Below are 20,829 nucleotides of genomic sequence, written 5' to 3' on the forward strand. Positions count from 1 at the left end.
TGTCTTTTTCAATTCTGCCAGGAAGAGGAGCTAATAATCACAAACACATGGTTTAAGCTACCAACTCGAAGATTGTATACTTGGCGATCACCACAGGATAATAATGGGAATATAGTCAGAAACCAAATTGATTACTTACTAATTAATCAACGATTTCGAAGTTCTATAAAGAGTACAAAAACCTATCCTAGTGCAGATATTGCTTCTGATTTCAGTCTAAGTTGTAACTCTGCCACCAGTAGGTGGCAGAGTTACAACTTAGACTGAAAGCTATGCTTAAGAAACATCAACAAAAAAGGTTTGATTTGGGAAAATTAAAAAACACAGAAATAAGAAGCAAATTGAGTCAAGATCTGAATCAAGAGCTAGCACTTATCAAGAATGATGACATCATGAGGGTTGATGAATCGTGGGACAAATTGAAATCTGTCTTCATAGAGAAATGTACCAATACCTTATGTCCTAATAGAGCAGTTAAAAAGAAAGATTGGATGACTGATGAAATTCTTTCTCTCATGGATCAACGCAGATCATATAAAAATCATAATCCAACAAAATATACAGAGGTTCAGAAAATTATTAAACACAAGATCAAAAAAGTAAAAGAAATCTGGATGAATGAAAAATGTAAAGAAATAGAAATTCTACAGGAAAAACATGACAATTTTAATCTACACAAAAAGATGAAAGAGACCTCAGGTATATATAAAAAAAACAATTCTGTATCCTTCGAAACAAAAAGGGAGAAATTATATCCAAAAAGGATGACAAAATACAAGAATGGGTGAAATATATAGAAGAACTCTTTACTGATGACAGACAGAACCCAGAAAATACTTATGAACATATGGAAGGTCCATGCATTCTAAAATCAGAGGTAGAATGTGCATTGAACTCAGCTAAAAATGGCAAAGCCCTAGGACCAGATAGAATACCGGCAGAAATAGTAAAGTTATTAGAAGGTGACAACATTAACATTTTAGTAAAGCTATTTAATAAGATCTACGATACAGGCATAATCCCTCAAGACTGGTTACAGTCGACCTTCATCATGCTACCTAAAAAAGTAAATGCGAAGACTTGTAATGACTATAGAATGATCAGCCTAATGAGTCACGTTCTCAAAATGTTTCTGAAAATAATTCAAAAAATAATATACAGAAAATGTGAAGACACCATCAGTGATACCCAATTCGGCTTTAGAAACGGTTTGGGAACAAGAGAGGCCCTTTTCTATTCTCAGATCTTATTTCAAAAATGTATTGACCAAAACAAGGTAATATTCATTTGCTTCATCGACTTCGAGAAAGCATTTGACAAAGTCCAACATGCTAAAATGATTGTACTATTAAAAAGAATTGGATTAGATGGTAAAGACATCAGGATCATTGAAAACTTATATTGGAACCAAAAGGCATCTGTTCAAGTTGATGACATTATTACAGACTCCATTAACATCAAACGAGGAGTAAGGCAAGGATGTGTGCTGTCACCTCTTCTTTTTAACATCTACTCAGAAGCCATATTTCAAAAAGTCTTGGAAGGAAAAAAGGAAGGGATTAGCATAAATGGTGAAATCATCAGTAACATCTGATATGCCGATGATACAGCTCTTCTGGCTGACAATATTCAGGATCTTCAAAATCTTTTGGAGCTAATAAATGCAGAGAGTGAAAAAATGGGATTAAAAATAAATATCACCAAAACTAAATTCATGGTCATAAGTAAGAAACCAATTCTTAATTTAGCACTTTCTTTAAATAGGAAACAAATAGAAAGAGTGGCAAAGTTTAAATATCTCAGATGCTGGTTAAATGAAGATTGCAATCCAGAAATGGAAATAAAAGTTAGAATTGAAATGGCAAGAAAAAATTTTCTCTTGATGAAATCAACACTGTGTAACCGCAGTTTAAACTTAGAGCTTAGAGTACGCATGGTTAAATGCTATATATGGTCTGTCCTGCTGTACGGTGCAGAAACTTGGACCTTGAAGACAACATCAATAAAAAGACTTGAAGCCTTTGAGATGTGGTTATACAGACGAATGTTAAAAATCCCATGGACAGCAAAAACGTTCAATCAGGAAGTACTGAAACAAATGAGGAAATCACGTGAACTTTTAGATACCATAAAAAGAAGGAAAACTGCATATCTTGGTCACCTACTTCGTAATGAAAAATATAAGATACTTCAATTGATTATAAAAGGGAAGATAAATGGAAGAAGAGGACAAGGAAGACGAAGAAAATCTTGGCTGGCAGATATCAGACAGTGGACTGGTATGAACTCTGAGAGACTGCTCAGAATAGCTGAGAATCGCTCAAAATTTGCCAAGGTGGTCGCCGACCTCCGATAGGAGATGGCACTCAAAGAAGAAGAAGGATTACTAAAACATGACCTCCCATTAGCAAATCCAAATAGCAAATTTTGGGATTAAAAGATTACTAGCTGTGTACTACATTGATGGAACGGTACTCCAAGAGATTGATGAGGCTAGGGACTTAGGGTGTGTTGGTAGATAGGGAGATGAAGTTCAGGGGACACATTGCTAAGGTGTCCAAGATTGCACATAGGATTACTTGGTTATTGAGGAACACACCAACATCCAGAGATAAAGAGGCTATTATTCCCCTTTATAAAGTGCTGATACTTGCACATTTGGATTACTGTGCTTAGGTCTGGTCACCTGGATTGCTTGGAGAAGAGGAGGCCGTGGAAAGGGTTCAGAGGAGTGACTAAGTTGGTGAGTGATGTAAAAAATGCTCCTTACATTGAGAGCTTGTGGATTGCAGAGGTTGGTTGATAGTCAGAGAAGAGGGAATATGATAGAAACATTTAAATTACTAAAAGGTTTTTATAAGATTGATGCAGAGGTAATTTTTCAGCTGTGTGATAGTGATGGAAGAAGAAGAGGTCATCCCTGGAAATTAAGGAAAAGTGTGGTTAACAAGGGCATGCATATGAGGTTTTTCACCTGGAGGGTGGTGAATGAGTGGAATACATTGCTTGACTCAGTTGTGAGTTCTTCGTCTGTAAATGAATTCAAGTACAGATATGATAGATATTGTTTTGTTAGTTTGGGTCTCCCGCGATGATCTACTGAGTCCATGGAGATACCCGTAATAATAATAATAATAATTCAACTGAAAATTCTGTAGTTTCACATGATCATATGAGAACTTCCTTTGTGGCACTTATTTTTATTGTTTTGTTCATTCATTTGCTTTGCCTTATCTCTCGAATTCCTTAAAATACAAAGTTAAAATGCCTCACTTAACTAATATACTTGCATATGTCTTCTAGTTTCCTTAATGCACCTTTCAACGTTTTTTGAAGTAGGCATAAAGAATATTTGCTCAGAAAATAGAAATACATTTCTATTGTCTGAGCCCGATGAGTCTGACCTCCATGGAATCAGACTCATTGTGGGAGGCATTCACTATCGTGCACGGTGCTAATTTAATTGTGCCTTAAACTGATTTAATGTGTCTACATTCATAACACACTCAGGCAATGTATTCTACTCACCAATTCCTTCAATTATTAATGTCACAGTTTTCCCTTGGAGAGTAGTTAAAGATACATAATAAAACTTTTCTGAAATGAGGGAAATTAATTGGTGGTTTATTAGACCTTTTCAGCTCTCCTTCCCTGCTTTCTTACTCTTTGCCTATTATTCCTGTTACCTAGTGATAGTTATTCCAAAAAAAAACAACTAACCTACATACCCGTTACTGAGATTCAAAGTGAGTCAAGTGACAAAAACAGTTGTTAATGCAATGATTGCATGCAATGAGTGTTTGACATAGAAACACTGCGGTAAACAACATAACTTATAATATGCATTCAACATTTCTGTGTTATTCCCTAAGGATTACAATATATGGCAAGCATACAAAGTTTCTTTTCATTATGCTTTAGTACTTCAGTATTTACTCTCACTGAGTTAAATATTCTGCTTTGTACATTACCCTCTGGATAATGCAAGAAACTTCAAATGATGTATACCAAGATGTGTGAAGCTTACAAATCACTTAAATTTAATATTAGCTATTTGTTTGAAGTCTCATATTGTAATTATTTTCCTTTCCTTATTGTTTTATGTAATTATTTTCATTGTCATCATTCATAAATTTCACTGTTTTTATAGCATGGATATCACTGAGACCTCATATCGCAGTCTGTTTCGTGACTTAGCATCTGAAAAAAATTCCAAATTCCAAAAACCTAATTTGAATCCTCATGAAATCTCCCAACGGCAGAAAATTTTGAGTCGAAACAAATCTTTAAGGTCTTCAAAGCGGAGATCTGTATGGAAACCAAATGATACTGATATCTCACTTACACCAAGAGCGTTGGTAAGTAGGAGTAATGTAAGGTGTGTATTTTGTAATTCATTGACATTAGCTGTTACTTAAACAACTTTGAATAAATTCTTGCTGTAACTTTTTATTTTTTTTAGAAAGAACAGTCTGTTGAGAAACGGTTATACTAACTTATCAACAGTGTCATTAAATAATGATTTTATGCTATTTTTGACCATCTGAACATAAGAAAAATTAACATAAACTGGGTTTTCTATTGGCCAAAGGATTTTAGTTGGTACTAAGTAAGAAATACCGACATGTTTTGCTAACTTAGCTGTTTGGCTTCTTCAGGATAAATAAAGGAGATACAAAACAACTTAAACTGTTCATGAAAGAATGAACTGAATACAATTGTATTTTTTTACAAATACAGAAGAACGCATACATCAAACGCATGGAGCATGTATGATGTCAACTGTTGTTATGCAGGAACATTCTGTAATTAGCAGCAAAATTTAACTCTGGTGTGCTTAATGATCTAATGAGGATCTTCCAAATATCAGCTAGAATTAATCCTTGGTTTCTATTGAGATTGTGTTTAGAACAGATGACTGTTATGGCTTCTTTTATGTATCGGGAACAGAAATCCTCGTCTAAATAGGGCATGGAGCTTTTGTCCCATTTGATGGCATGGTTTGTCTTCGAGAAATGAAAGGCTAACCCAGAATTGTCTTCTCTGTTATATACTTTTCTACGATCCCCCACAACAACGATCTGAGGAAATACATTATAAATCCACCATCGCCATTCCTTATATGATCGGACAATTTCTAAAAAGATTGCTACACTCCTCAAGCCACATGAAATACTAGTGACTTTTAAACCTTTAAAGACTATCTGCCATTTTTTAAGATCTCCGAAAAACAGTCATGCCTTCTTCAAATATGCTGGTGTCTATAATATCCCCTGTTCATGTGGATTAAATTAGATTGGTTAGACCTCAAGAAGTTTGGAAATTAGAAAAAAAAGAACACGTAGGAGGTGTAAACAATAACAAAGAAGATAATTCTGGGTTAGCTCTTCATTTCTCAAGGACAAACCATACCTTCGAATGGGACAAAAGCTCCATGCACTATTTAGAGGAAGATTTCCTTCTGTTCCCAATACATAAAAGAATTAATCCTTGGTTTCTATTGAGATTGTGTCTAAACGCAATCTCAATAGAAACCAAGGATTAATTCTAGCTGATATTTGGAAGACCCTCATAAGATCATTAAGCATGCCGGAGTTAAAATTCGCTGCTAATTACAGAATGTTCCTGCATAACAGCAGTTGACATCATACACGCTTCATGCATTTGATGTACGCTTTCTTCTGTATTTATAAAAAAATACAATTGTATTTGGTTCATTCTTTCATGAACAGTTTAAGTGTTTAAGTTGTTTTGTATTTCTTTTATTCACCCTGAAGAAGCCAAACAGCTAAGTTGGCAAAACGTATTGGTATTTCTTATTTAGTATCAATTAAAATCCTTCGGCCAATATAAAACTCACTTTATGTCGATTTTTCTTAGTGTCATTAAACTTTTTGCTGTTATGTTGATATAAAGCAGGTAAATTATTGCTTCTCTTTTTTTTTTTTTTACTAAAAATGGAATGTCATTAGTATTTTCAAATTTTACATGTAGGGTGATACAGTAAGTTACCAGACATCAGATCACTCATTATCTTGCTGCCTTCCATAGTGCATGGAGTTTTATGAAATGAAAACAGTTCAGGACTAATACATACTGAAAACAGTGTTTTCTTAGATGGTAAAACTAGTTGGTCTTTTTACTGTGAGAAATAGTAATTGTCCCATAAAAACATTGGCTGTTAGTTTTAAGCCATGCCATACCTCTATTAACATTTTTGAAACTTAAAAACAATTATTAAATCATGGCATGTATTCTGCTTATCTCTTCCTAATTTTGAACAGTTTGTATGCTTCTGATTTTCCTGAAATAGCCGCTGCCACAATCGTTAACTGTGACTGATCTTCTTTACTCTGTTCATGGACATGATGGCAAGCTGTCATCATTGTGGTTTGTAAATACATTGCTTGGAAGGAAATCAGTGGACACCCATAGTGTGGGGAACCAACAGCCATGAGGTCCACCTTAATAAGATGTAGATCCTTCTTTTACTGCAATAACTGCAACAATCTTATGTGGCATACTTTCCACAAGTGTTTGATAGCAATCAATGGAAATTTTGGAATATTTTTTCTGTAGCCATGTAATGAGGTCTTTGACTGTTGCAGGGTGGGCGTTCTGTGACCTCACCGGACACTCTATTCCATCTCACAGATGTTGAATAGGTTTGAGATTAGGGCTCTATAGGCTATGTAGGCAAGTGTGGTGACGTTCATATCCACAAACCTTGCAGTTAAAGCAGCAGCCTTATGACTCGGTGCATTGTCTTGCTGAAAGAGACAATGGTCAGTTCCATAGAAATGCCACAAAGTAGAGCATTGCATTGTTCCAAATGTTCAGATATCTCTCAGAGTTCGATGTTCGTGGCACCACAAATGGGTCTGAGGCCAAACCAGGAAAAATAGGAAACGGGACCATCACGTCCACCACCTCTGAATTTCATAGTTGGGGTTACACATTCTGGTAAGAGACGTTCACTGGACATTTACTACACTCACACCCATCCATCTGCTTGGTAGAGAGCGTGATTCGTCGCTTCATAACATAGCATTCCAAGCTTCCATGTCCCACTGTACATGCTCTTTACACCACTGAAGATGAACTGCATGCTGATTTGGGTAATGTTTGCTTATAGATTGCAGTCCCACAATGGAAATCTATGTTACGAATCTTGGTTCTGAAGTTTTTGTGCAGATTCATGTTCCACTCAATGCCTAGACCTTTGCATTCAATGTGCCGGTTGATGAATGGTGGTTTTTACATGTTATCCTTTGTAAAACTCTATGGTCACATTCGGTAAATGTGGTGGTCGTCCATTATGGGTATCACTTGCAGTTGACTCCATGCACGTCCATCTCAGTATGGCATTACTGGTTGATGACCTTTGATGGTCCAATTTATCAGCAATTTGCCAAACAGATAGGCCTGCAACATGGCATCCTATCACAATGTCTCTTTCAAACTCTATCAGTTCTCTTCTCACAGCCATTTCACCCAGAACCATTTGCACTAATTTGGAAAAGCATCATATTCTTCCAATTTATACCATTCACTTTACTCGTCACATGGTTTTTTTTTTTGGCTTTTCTGCTGTTTCACTTTTGTGACTTTATAGATAATGCATTTGTGTATGGGGGGGGGGCAAGCAAAAATGCAACACCCTGAAAAGTGGTAGTAAAGAGGAAGTAATCCATAGAGGGGGGGGGGTATCAATTATTGTAATAACTCCCTATAAAAATACCATTATTCTAAAGGAGTCATATGAAAGATCTTTGATATTCTTAAGAGTATCGATGGTGTCTGATTCTGACTAGGAATATTATTATGATTGATACATGTAAACCTCCAATTGTGAAAATAAGATATTATTGTTATTATTAAGAGAGACCTCCTAAGAGTCAGAGACTTATCGAGGAAGGCCACATACTACACGCACTAGCTATCAAGCTTATTCTTGAATTCATTCACACAGCTTGCACTCACAACATCCAATGGTAATCCATTCCAATCATGCACCACCATATGAGAGAAAAATCTAGCCCTTGCCCCTTCTTAGCGGCATTCATTCTCAGCTTCCAAGGATGCCTTCTTGTCTTTTCCCCACCCTCCCTAAATTGAAAAATTCCATCAACTGAAATTCTGTGACCCTTTCAGAAGTTTGGAAGTCTCAATCATATCACCCCTCTTTCTTCTGCTAGTGTCTACAGTCTACAAATTCTCAATCTGTCTTCATAATCAGTATTCCACAATCCTGATATCATTTTTAACACTGCACTCTCTCCCCACTATATCAGAATCGCAACAGAAACTAGGAGACCAGACCTGTGCACAATAGTCCAAGTGAGGTCTTATCAAGGCCTTGTAAAGAGGCAAAATGATATCCTTATCTTTTCATGTGAACGTCATTTCAGCATTGCAATTATCTTGTGAGTTGTATATGCAATCTTTTTTGAAAAATTGAAAAATTCCATGCCCCTTGAGTCCCTTGAACTTCAACTTCCTATCTACTAACACTCCAAGATCCCTAGTCCGATCAGTTTCTTCTAGCATAATCCACCAATATAATATGACATTGGATATCTAATCACATCGAAGTGGATGGCTGTACATTTACTAACATTGAACTGGCATTCATTTTCCCATGCCCACAATTCCAGCCTGTTCAAATTATTCTGCAGGTACTGCATATCAGCTGCATTCCTGATTACCTTTCCTATCTTTGCATCATCAGCAAATAGCTGTATGTTGCCTGCCAAATCCTTCCCAATATCGTTAATGTACAGATTGAATAACAGTGGGCCAAGCACTGATCCTTCTGGTACACCACTGGTTTTCTTAAATCTTGCAGACTCACATCGCCCATATACCACTTTTTGATATGTCAGTCAGCCAGACTCTTATCCACAGTAACATTTTATAATCCAAACCTATATTCTCCAATTTATTCAACAGTCTACTATGCTGTATTCTGTCAAAAGCCTTAGCAAAATCCAAAAATATCATGGCATATCCATTCACCTTGTCTAGTTCAATGGTAACATTGTTATAGAATGCGAGTAAGTTGCTAAAACATGACCTTCCCTTAGTAAACCTATATTGCTCATTGCAAAGTAGAGATTCACTGTCAATCCATTTCTGAATGCTAGCCTTAACCAATTTTTCCAAAAATCTTCACCACTACTCCTGAGATACTAATTGCTGGATAGTTGAATATTTCGGTCTTTGCACCACTATTGTGCAATGTAATTGCCATACATTCTTTCCATTCCCATGGAATCTTCCCTGTTCTAATACTCATGTTAAATAGCCAGTTCAGCTGAACATTCTTTTAGCACATGTGTTGATATCCCATCAGTTTCTATTGCAGAATTGTTATTCAATTTGAGTTGTTATCTCAACAGCTCTAATACCTCATCCTCATACATCAGAGTTTCTTCATCCATTGAGCAGTGAGCTCAATGTTGCGTACACCAGGTTGATAGGCTTTAACAAAATGGGCACTCATTAGCTGAATAACCTTTTCTGCATCTGTAACCCTCATGCCATCTGCATTTAAAATAGTTATTCTTTCATATTCATTTTTTCTTTTACTTGCAGCATATTGATAGAATTCTTGTGGGTTGTCTTTGGCATGCAGAGCCTGTTTCTTTACACACTCAGACTTTGCTTTCCTTACAACAGTTTTGACTATTCTATCCTGCTGCTTATATTTTTCATAACGGTCATCATCGTTATGCACATGGTATTCTTTCCACATCACCCTATTCTTATGAATCTCTTGCTTAATAAGATTACACATTCATTTGACTCCTACTCTATTTATTCTTCGAACTCTCAGGATACATTCTGATATCGCATCATGTAAGTATTGTTTAAATGCTTTCCATGCATGTCGATATACTTTCCATCCAGCAACTGATTCATAAATGGGGTCGGTTGCTGGATGAACTTAGTTACTTCCAAAGTGAGTACTGCATGATCACTTTCACCAACTGGAGGCAGAATAGTTAGAATAGAATAGGCAGAATGGTAGTGTTTTCAGAGAGCTCCCGAAAGCTAAGTATAATTTTGAGTGAAAATTAGAATATAGGTTTAAATCATAATGTAATATTGTCTAATTTTGGTAGCTTGTTGTGTCTGTGTGAATTCCGTTTTATTTAATTTAGTATTTTAACGATATGTTTCATAGAATAGCACATGGCGGCAATGCGACGTAAGATAATGGCATCCAAAAATACGACGGCTTTGTTCAAAAACTGTAATGTGAGGGAGTTTGTCCAATGTGATGTGTGTGGGATCTATGCATTCCCGAATGAGGCTGGAGTTTGAATTGAAAGTGATAGTGGTGGGAGAATGTGCAGAAAGTGTAAGCAAAGTGAGGAGTTGAAGTATGTGTCAGGTTGTGAGGTAGTTATGGCTGAAGAAAGCCAGAATGTGAGTGAAAATAGTGGCTTGATAGGGAATTGCAATGTTGTACAAGATGGCAATGAGAGTTGTGATCAAAGAAAGAGTGAAAGCAACTATACAGAGAGAGAAAATGGTTTAAATGATGAAAAAAATGAGGAATTATTTGTAGGAAGTGAGATCGCTAGGTTGCGTGCAGTGATACAAAATGCGCAGCGGCAATTAGAGCATCTGCAAAACTCTTTCCAGAGTGATTTGGCTAACGTAAATAAACAAGTGTTTGAAAGGAAAAATTAGCGTAAGAGTGGGAGAGTTTCTGAAATGAAGGAAAGAGTGTTGTATGGCGACTCGTTATTAAGATGTGATGGATGGGAGTTTAACTAAATCGTACTTACTGGGTGCGAAATTTAAGGATGGAAGTGAGAGTATTAAAGTGCAAAAACAGAGGGTGAAAGAATAGTGTTGTGGCGAGTACGAATGAATTGAAAGGAGATAAATTTTTTATGAGAGAGGACTTGAAACTATTATTAAAGGCAGCGAAAGAAAAGAGTGACAGAGTTAGAATGGTGAGTCTATTGCCGCGGTATGACAGAGAGGAGTTTAGAAGGAGGACCATAATCGCAAATGACATTATGCGCAGGTTATGCAGACGGTGTGGTGTGGAATGAGTTTGATGGGCAAAAGGATTTATACAAGATGGATGGCCTGCATTCGAATGGATTTGGTGTATGGAGACTGGAAAAAGTGTTGCTAAATGAAGTGAAAGTGGATATGCAGAACCAGGGAAACTAGAACTACCAAGGAGGGGGGGGGTGGATATGCGGACATCAGTGAGACAGTTTAGTGTAATAATGTACCCGAGCCAGTACTAAGGACAAAAAATCGGAATGGGATAGTTAGAATAACGCATCAAGATAGGGGTGGGACAAAGGGACCACTGCATTTCATGCATACTAATGCCAGGAGTATTAGGAACAAGAAGGAAGAATTTTTGGCCTTGATTGGCTCTTCCTGTCCACAGGATATTGGCATTAGTGAAACATGGCTGACGGAAGATGATATAGTTAGTGGGATAGAATGTGTAGGTTATAGTGTGTTTAGGAGGGACAGAGAGAATAAAATGGGGGGAGGGGTGTTATTGATCATAGCTGATGAACTGCAGCCAAGGAGAATTGAAGTTGTATCGCAGGATAGTGAAAAGAGCTCATTTGAGGGCTATTTAGTGTGAGATTGAGACTGGCAGAACAAAATATACAGTTGGGTGCTACTATAGACCAGGTGATGGAATAGATGGTGGAGATGGTATGCATAAACAAATTGATGAAATGAGTGGAAGGGGGGTAATTATTATGGGGGATTTCAACTATGGTAACATTGATTGAAAGGAGGAGAGGACACATGTGTTGGATTCTGAATATATAGAGATTTGAGTAATTAATATTTGCTTCAGAATCCAACATGATCTTCCATCACATAAGCAAAACTTGTAAATATTATTTAATGTAAATCACTTATTTATAAATTAATATTCATATAACTACCTTTAAGTTTTATTAAAATTTAATTATCTAATCAAAGATATGTATTAATAGTGAAACGACTCTGTATTAAAATATTAAGTTTATTTTATTTATTGCTATGTTAATATTGTAAGAATTTGTATCCAACATTTTAACTGCATATTAATTGAAGTGTAAATATTCCTTATTTGTTCCTGTATGTAGAGGTATAACGTTATGCAATGCCTCAGTTTTATTATATTTTGTTTTGGTTGTCATGGAGTCGTATGTAAGATAGCTAGCACGAGTTTAGAACAGAGTGTGGTAGATAGAAGTGGAGCACGAGAACGATTTCGGCAGGAAGAGGGGATATATAAGCGAAGAACGGAGAAAACGATTCATTCGGATGGAATCGGAGGAGATTGATTTGGGGAATCAGAGTGTGATAACAGCAAGTCAGCGAGTCACTCAAGTAGCTAATTAAAGTTTACTAGTCGAGGAGCGAGTTAGCTAGTAAGTTGTAGAACAACAAATAAAGCAACTGAAGATAACAAGGTGACAACTGGATGACTAGCTATACTTTAGTTGGCATTTAAATTCAGGACCTACTTTTCAGGGACACACGGAAACTTGAAGCTTAGCACGGAGTAACGAAGAGAATAATTAGAGGCAGCAAGGTTAAATTTAAACGATAGCTGTGCTAAGCGATATAGTGCCTAAAAGATTAATTAAATGCCGGAAGAATAGGCAACTGTGCATAAAAACTTCAAGTTAAAGAATTACTGTGTGTTACCTTAGTTCATGAGTTATTAGTAGAATACTGAATTGGCCAAGTGATGTCAAAATTAGTACAAGCGTTTTGCTCCATGCAAGAACCTTTAACTATGTGAATTGCGACCATTAAATTATTCAGTTATTACTAAGAAGATTTGTTTTAACGAGTGCTGTTAATTATTTTAAGTGAATACAGTTTTAAAAGGCGTTCATATATAAGTAGATGAACAAGGAAAATTACCGGTAAGAATTAACCAACTTTTGTTACTCCTATGCGGAGATGTGTGTTTCTTCCTAAAATATCCCTACATTAACAGTAACTTTTGTGGAGTGTGGATTTAAGAGTGTATGCTTGTGAAGAAGCGTTGCTGCCCTTATATTGTATTTGAAACTTAAGTAACTATTAGATATTAATGTAATTGGTTACTAAGGAACTTTATGACATTGAACTTTATCAAGTAGTTAATTGAATTTTGTGAAAGCTGTATTTCAGACAACAGATTAACCGTTGCCTGAAATTATATGACTGTATTACCAGATGAGCTAAAATGTTTGTAATACCTTATTCGGCGATTTAAACTAAGGTGTGTAATTTGTAAGCCTATATTAAATGTTTGTTTTGTTGATCTAAGTTGTACTTTGCCTGAATCTCTTTTACTGCACCATTCATAAAATAATCGAACCAAAGTGGGTGAATTAAATAAGTTAAATAAACTCGGCCTGTATACATGATAACAACACATAAAAGGGAAATAGTTGAGAGTTGGTTTTACTTCAATTCTTGGACTAATTTAGATATAGAGTGGCACAGTCAATAAATACAAATTTTCTCTATATTTGGATTAGAAATTAACTAGCAACTTATTTTTTTTGTTTAAGAACATTGTAGTGACAAATTGACAGATCAAAAGTATAGGTTAAGATGAAATAGGATCCAACAAAATGGCGCGGTCGACAGGATTTATTGGATCATTTTGTTGGATCCTTTACACGAACAGTATAAAGTGCAGGCCAGAAGGCTTTTGCTTTTTTTACCACACTCGCTACCCTTCTGGGTAACGAGTGTGGTAAAAAAAGCAAAAGCGGATTATGAAAGGAAATTAGCTATGCAAGCTAAAGAGAATCCCAAACAGTTCTTTCAATATGCTGCAAGCAAGAAAAAAAATTGTACACAGCAAAGTGATTTTAAGGAATGACGATGGTAAGGAGGTCACTGAATCGGTCGATATAGTGGAGTTACTGAGCGAGCACTTTGCAAAAGTATATCATCCAGGTGGTGACATTGAAAAAATGAAGGAACCATTAGTTTATACGGGAATTGTGATGAATGAAGTGGAGATGAATAGTCTATTACAGAACCTTAATGTGAATACATCTGTGGGATTGGATGGTATAACGGCACAGGTCTTGCGTGAAGCGGCTAAAGAATTATCAGTGCCCTTGACCATGTTGTTTAATCTGAGTCTCAGGTCTAGTTTAGTCCCGAAGGTGGGGAAAGAGGGAAAATAGTTCCACTGCATAAAGGAGGATCCAAGACTACGGTTGCAAATTACCGACCGAACAGCATATCAGGAGTCGTTGTCAAGGTCTTGGAGAAAGTAGTCAAGGGGAAAAATACAGGAATGGATTGATGAAAATGAGATACTGTACGGGAGACAGCATGTCTTTGTGAAGGGTAGATCGTGCCTCAGTAACTTGCTCAAGTTTTATAACACGGTGACGGCTGAACTGGATAAGGGTAATGGGTTTACAGTGATACTGCTGGACCTGGCTAAGGCATATGACAGGATACTACATGGAATTCTAATCCGTAAACTACAACATATGGGAATGGATATAGGGTTGGTGAGATGGATAGGTGGGTGGTTGATGGAGAGATATCAAAGAGTAGTTTGTTCAGGAGTAGAATCCAAAAGATGGCCCTTGACTAGTGGTGTGCTGCAGGGGTTCTTTCTGTTCTTGGACCACTACTGTTTAATTTGTTCATTAACGATATAGGGAAGGATCTAAGAGGAACAGTTCATTTGTTCGATGATGATGCAAAGTTGGTAGGGCAATAGTGAATGCAGAAGATGTTAAAATCTTGCAGGATGACTTGGATAGATTGGAGTTCTGGGCTAAGGAGAATGGATGTCAATTTAATGTGACAAAATTTAAGGTTATGCATTTTGGGGTGAAAAGATTAGCAGCAGTATACCACATTGGTGGAATTGTACTCCAGGAGATTGATGAGGCCAAGAACTTTGTAGTGTTGGTGGATAGGGAGATGAAGTTTAGGGGGCACATTGCAAAAGTAGCTAAATCAGCTCATCAACTCACTTGGTTGTTGAAAAATACTTTGACCAGCAGAGACGAGCAAGTTATTGTACCTCTGTACTGAACCTTGATAAGACCTCATCACGACTACTGTGCCCAGATTTGGTCACCTAGGTTCCTTCTTGATGGGGAGGAGGTGGAGAGCATCCAGAGGCAAGTGACTAAGATGATAGCAGGTCTATGGAATGAACCATATGAAAACAGGTTGAAGAGATGTGGGTTGCAGAAATTAGTTGATAGGTGGAAAAGGAGAGATATGATTGAGACATTCAAATTGCTAAAGGGTTTCTATAGGATTAATTCAGAGGATATTTTGAGATCAGGACTGGTGGTGGGAGAACTAGGGGACACCTATGGAAGCTGAACAAGAGTCTGGTTAGCAGGGATGTTAGAGCTGGGGTCTTTACTTTTAGAGTGGTAAATGAGTGGAATAAGCTGCCAGTCTGTTGTAGGTGCTATGATGGTGAGTGAGTTCAAGGCAAGGTATGATAGATACTGTGGGAATGTCGTATAATTGTGTGGACATGATGTTTAGGGACTTCCCTCGATGAGTCTAAGGACTCCCTGGAGTCGCCCGTAATAATAGTAATAGTTACATCTTTAGCTGAAACACCCTCTGACACTATAATCAAATGTAACACTCTTTGACCTTGAGTTCCTTCTGTCACATGCTGCTTGAGGAAGTTGTTCCACAACAGCTCAATAAATTCATTTTCATTCTTCTCATGAGATTCTACTGCTACCCAATCAATATTTGGATAATTAAAATCTCCCATTATGATTACTCTTTTAACGCTCATCTTTTCCATTTGGTGATGCATTTCTTCATCACTAGCAACTGATCCACCAGGTCCATAACAACACCCAACTATGTAATTGATCTTGTTAAATTCCACCTCACACCAGATAGCTTCAAACTCACTGCCACATGAAATATTGTTACTAGTACTACAATCATGGGTTTCAACTCTAACTGGATTCAGGTCATCAGATATGATTCGCAGCATGCCCCCCCTCCTCTCCTATCCTCTCTATCCTTCCTAAAAATACTACACCTTTTACACTCCATACCAGTTAGCATGTCTGGTTCTGATAACCAGGTCTCTCTAATGCCTAAAATCTGAGGTCCCAACATATTGACCAAGGCAACAAACTCTACTCCTTTGTTTCTGATACTCCTCATTTGTTTACAGACATAATAATCTACCTGCTTGTTCTTTTGGATACTGTTGTCTGCCATCTGCATGACATAGTTGGACAACTTGCTGATCTCTGTTCTTCTCTAATGCATTATACATGTAGACATCTTTGCACATGTTTGATGGGATCAAACCAGACGAATGCAAAGTCAAAATCATTCTCTCCTCGTCAACATTTCCATCATTAACACAGTTATATAACATCGTCGCTCTTACACTCACATTCTCACCATTCCTCCCTTTATAATTTAGTTTCCCTGATTCTCTGTGTTAGGTCTCATACCAGTTATTAGTTTCTCAAGACTCATTAACTTATTCATATTAAATCATATTGACTCATATTAACTGCTTAGTGAAATGCTATCCCAAATCTAAGATGTTTTAAATATGAAAAATACAGGCATACTTGTATTTTTGATTTGTTGTGGCATCTGTGCTTGATACAATAGTAAAGAGCATAGTACTAAATCATGCCCTGCCAAAATACTTAAATATATCAACTATGATGAACATCTAGCCTCAATGTGGATGATTGACAGAGGCAAAAAAAATGAAAATTGAGCAGAAAATCTCATCAAAATGCAAAGAGTAGCTTTTTCACTATCAAACTTATTGTGAATTCTTTTGCTGAGAAAATGACAATTAAGAAGGACAGAAACTTGCCTCTCCTACCATTCCACAATTTCAGTATACTTTGAATGATGCATGATCTCAACTGATAAGTTGAAACACACTAATAACAAACTCTTACTACATCACTCCTGAAGAAACTCTTAAAATGATCCTGCTAAACAATAACTCGAGTCAAAGAAATTAATGGCAAAATTATCACATAAAGAAAAAAAAATTTACTCGCTGAAATTCAACTACATAACACACAAATGTATGTGTAATAAACTTTGATGCATTTAAGTTTAGGCAAAATCAAATGACAGCACAAGCTAGATAGAGGTAATTCCAAGGGTGTTGTAACCCACTAAGTAACTAAGGAAAGCATATTTCTGTACATTACATGTAATGTATAATGAGAATTAATGAATGTATTACTTTGTTTTGTCAGCATAACATTTTTTTTTAAACATCTATAACAGGAGTATTCAACCCGTCGATCGACAGGTTGATCACGGAGCGATTTTTGGTCAATCTCTTGTGTATTCCTCCTTACAAATTTAATTAAAGCTGAAAACATAATATTTTATTTATCACTATTTTGTATTATTTTTAATTCGCTTTAAATGTATTGTTATTGTTTATTTATTTTTCGTTAAAATTGTCAAATCAGTAATTTTTTTTATAAGTCCGGGTAAATGAATTAATTTGGATCAGTGGAAGTCAAGCAGCGAGCCGAGTGAATACGATTATAAGCAAAGTGTAAAAACTCGATTGTAGCTTAAATATTAAATATTCCAAAGCACATTACATTGATTTTTTACTTAGGTTAAGTCCCATGTGAAAATTGTAAAAAAATAAACTTTGTTTGTCTCGGTATAGTTTGTATTAAATGTTTTTGTAAATAACTCTTTTGAAGCTAACTGTATATACTGCTTTAATAAGAATATGTTAGTGTTGAAACAAAGGCAATGTTTTTGTCTATAACTGGACAACAACATGAATTAACTGTCAGTGTTACTGAACAGCTTCAAAAAATTTGCAAAATTTAAGATACTCATTTTTTGATTGCACTAGATGAGTCAACTGATATTACTGACTCAGCACAAGTTTTATTTTACACTCAATGGAGAAAACATTAGAGAAACCTACCTAATAGCATGTTGGTCTTCCTCCCTCTAGTACGAATAACAACCTCTACTCTGAGGCATTGATTCTACTAGATGCCGGAGGTAATTCCAGCCATGCCTGTCAGCATTGTCTACAACTGCACCTTAGACGTCGGTCTCAAATACATGATCTGATATCTCACTCTGCAGCATCCCAGAGAGATTCTATCGAATTTAAATCTGGGGACCTTGGGGCCACTGGGTGGTCCTAAACTCAGATAAGTTGCTTGAGTCATGCCTGGTGGTTATAGCCTGGTGGGACAGCACATTGTCCTGCTGAAACAGACCATTGGCTGCAGGATGTGTGATGGCCATGAAAGTAATTAGGTGATCAGTCAGCACATTCTGGTAGCTCACAGTGTTTAAGGACTTCTCCAGACACACTTAGGGATCTAATGTGTCACACAAGAAGGCTCTCCAAACCATTGCAAAGGTTCAGTTTTGATGGTCCCAACATCAGGCACATTGCCCAACGACGAACTGTCAACTGTGATACATGATTAGGGTGTCAGCTCCTGTAGCCCATGGTATGTAGGATATGGTGTACCATTCACTCGCTGATGCTGCTTGGACCTCCAACAATGAAACTGGATGTGCCGCTTTTGCACTGTGGTTTTTGTATGAGCCTGGATAATCTACATCGATCCCCCATCATCAATGGTGTTTCGTCGAGTTGCCCTCGAGAACCCTAGGGTTCTTACCATTTGGACAATAGAATGATTCATCTGTCTTGTGCTGATAAAGGTCCACAATGAAAGTCACTAAGATTGCCACATTTACCCATGTTCGTTGATTGTGATACACTGTTGGAAAGCCTTAAAGTTTGCCTATTTACCGTCTTCATTTGGTTTGGATACATTTGGCTCTGTGTGGGGGATGCCATTATCAACTTCCCATCACTCCCATCTCTAATGTTTTGTCCATCGAATGTATATTTCCTTTTTAACTCCGATTTTCAATGTGATGCAGAGCTATAGGTTTGGCTACTCATGGGGAGAACACATGGAATTAATCTTCTTAATATTTTTAAAGATAAATGTCAGAAAGCAAAACTTAATTTGTGTAATTTAGTTTATGCAGAGATGGTGCTCCTTGTATAAGAGGAAAACATGAACCATTGGTTGCATTGCTACAAAATGAAATACAAAATTCTGATAACTTGATTCTATTTCATTGTGTATAACATCAGTAAAATCTTTGCTCTGAATCTACTTTCTTAAAATAAACATTAAGGAAAGTTAACTATATTCGAGCAAATGCTTCAAGGCATCGCCAGTTTCACATTGTGTTTCGGATTATAAGTGGCTCTTCCTTATTACTGTAAAGTACTGTTTGCCTCAGAGAAAAGGTCGTCTAGTAAAAGTTTTAGCAATATGAAAAAAAATTACAAATTTTAACATGGAACAAAATAAACCTAGTGATTTTTCTGAAGAGGATTTCTGCAGAAATGTTGCATTTTTACGTGACTCTGTCGAAACAAAACCGGCTAAATGTTTATCTGCAAGGCAAAACTAAATCAATATATGAAATGTCGCAGAATATTCTGGCATTTAGAAAGAAGTTGATTTTTTAAAAAACTCTTCTTTCCAAACCTGTAATTTCAGCCGAACATTATACTGAAATGGCAAAGGTAACTGAAGAATAGTGCATTAATAAAATCTCTAAGAAAGTGTGGTATTAAATTTGGTCACCTAGTTTTCATTGTGATGTGGAAACACTAAGGAGGGTCCAAATATGGATGACAAAATTATATCAGGACTCTGGAGTGTTATGGAAGAGCATTCGAGGGAATGTGGATTACAAATAGGAGGAAAAGAGGAGATATGATAGAGAACTTCAAGTTAGTTAAGGGATTCCATCAGATTAATACAGAGGAATTATAAAAATAGTGGATGTTAAGATGGGAAGTACAAGAGGCCATCCCTGGAAGTTATATAAAGATGTGGTGGAAAAGGATGTGAGGAGTAGATTTTTTATGTAGCGAGTTGTTAGTGAATGGAAAGAATGCCAGAGTGTATTGTGAATGCAGGTAGTGTAAATAACTTCAAAGCTCATTATGATAGACATGTTGCTGGTTTTGTGGGCCTCCACGATGAGTATTGACTTCGCAGAGGGTACCAAAATAATAATAATGAATACAGCATTCAATGAATCTTAGACTCATTGATCGATACAATAACAGGTTTAAAGATTTTGAAAAACATGATGTAGCACTAAAACTTGCATCCAACCACATCTCATATCTCCAATGCACCTGAAAATTTGCAAATGGAGCTGATTGAGCTCTTAGAAGACATTATTCTTAAATCCCTATTTGACAGTAAGGAAGATCCCATTGAAACATGCTTAGTAATGCTGAATGAAATATGTCGAGTATCCAAAAATGCATTAACATGCTCAATGTATGCTGTCTTGTTTAGGCACAACCTACTCTTATAAATGAATGTTTTCACTTTGAGTTCAAATTAAGGTGTGCTTGAGATCATGTATGACAAACACTTACTTGGAAGACCAACTTAAATTATGTTGAAACCAAATATCCACTTCTTATTCAGCAATAAGCAATCCCAAATAAGTCATTAATTTATGTACTACTTAAATAAATTAACGTAATGCTTGTATTCTTAGAATATAATAAAATACAGTTTTATTAACTGTTGATATGCTTACTTTGTGGAACTCCGTTCTTCGTCTATGATCTCTTGTGCTTTCAAGCGTCGAGACTTTGCCAACGAGATTTCCATGGTATCTTGTCCAAGGCTTGTTGTTTTGCTTCTTTCCAGTTAATTCTCTTCTTTTCCAATTTTTCTTTAATTTCCTTTTGCCAATCTTTCCTGGGTCTGCCTATGTTTCTTTTTC

The 20,829-nt window shown here is 36.5% G+C and overlaps 1 protein-coding gene across 1 annotated transcript in view; it reads left to right on the top strand.

Annotated features, from left to right (window-relative positions):
• Positions 1–20,829, top strand: part of LOC150103497 (uncharacterized) — a 159,380-nt gene that overhangs the window by 11,057 nt on the left and 127,494 nt on the right. Inside the window, exon 2 of the mRNA XM_090398488.1 lies at positions 4,151–4,358. Coding sequence (XP_090254614.1) covers positions 4,152–4,358 — 207 coding nt within the window. The 5' untranslated portion in view covers position 4,151. The remainder of the gene's footprint in view (positions 1–4,150; positions 4,359–20,829) is intronic.

This window comes from Typopeltis vanoorti, chromosome 9, assembly GCF_054136105.1.
Source record: "Typopeltis vanoorti isolate ZY-2024b chromosome 9, IOZ_Tvanoo_1.0, whole genome shotgun sequence".
NCBI classification, from domain to species: Eukaryota; Metazoa; Arthropoda; class Arachnida; order Uropygi; family Thelyphonidae; genus Typopeltis; species Typopeltis vanoorti.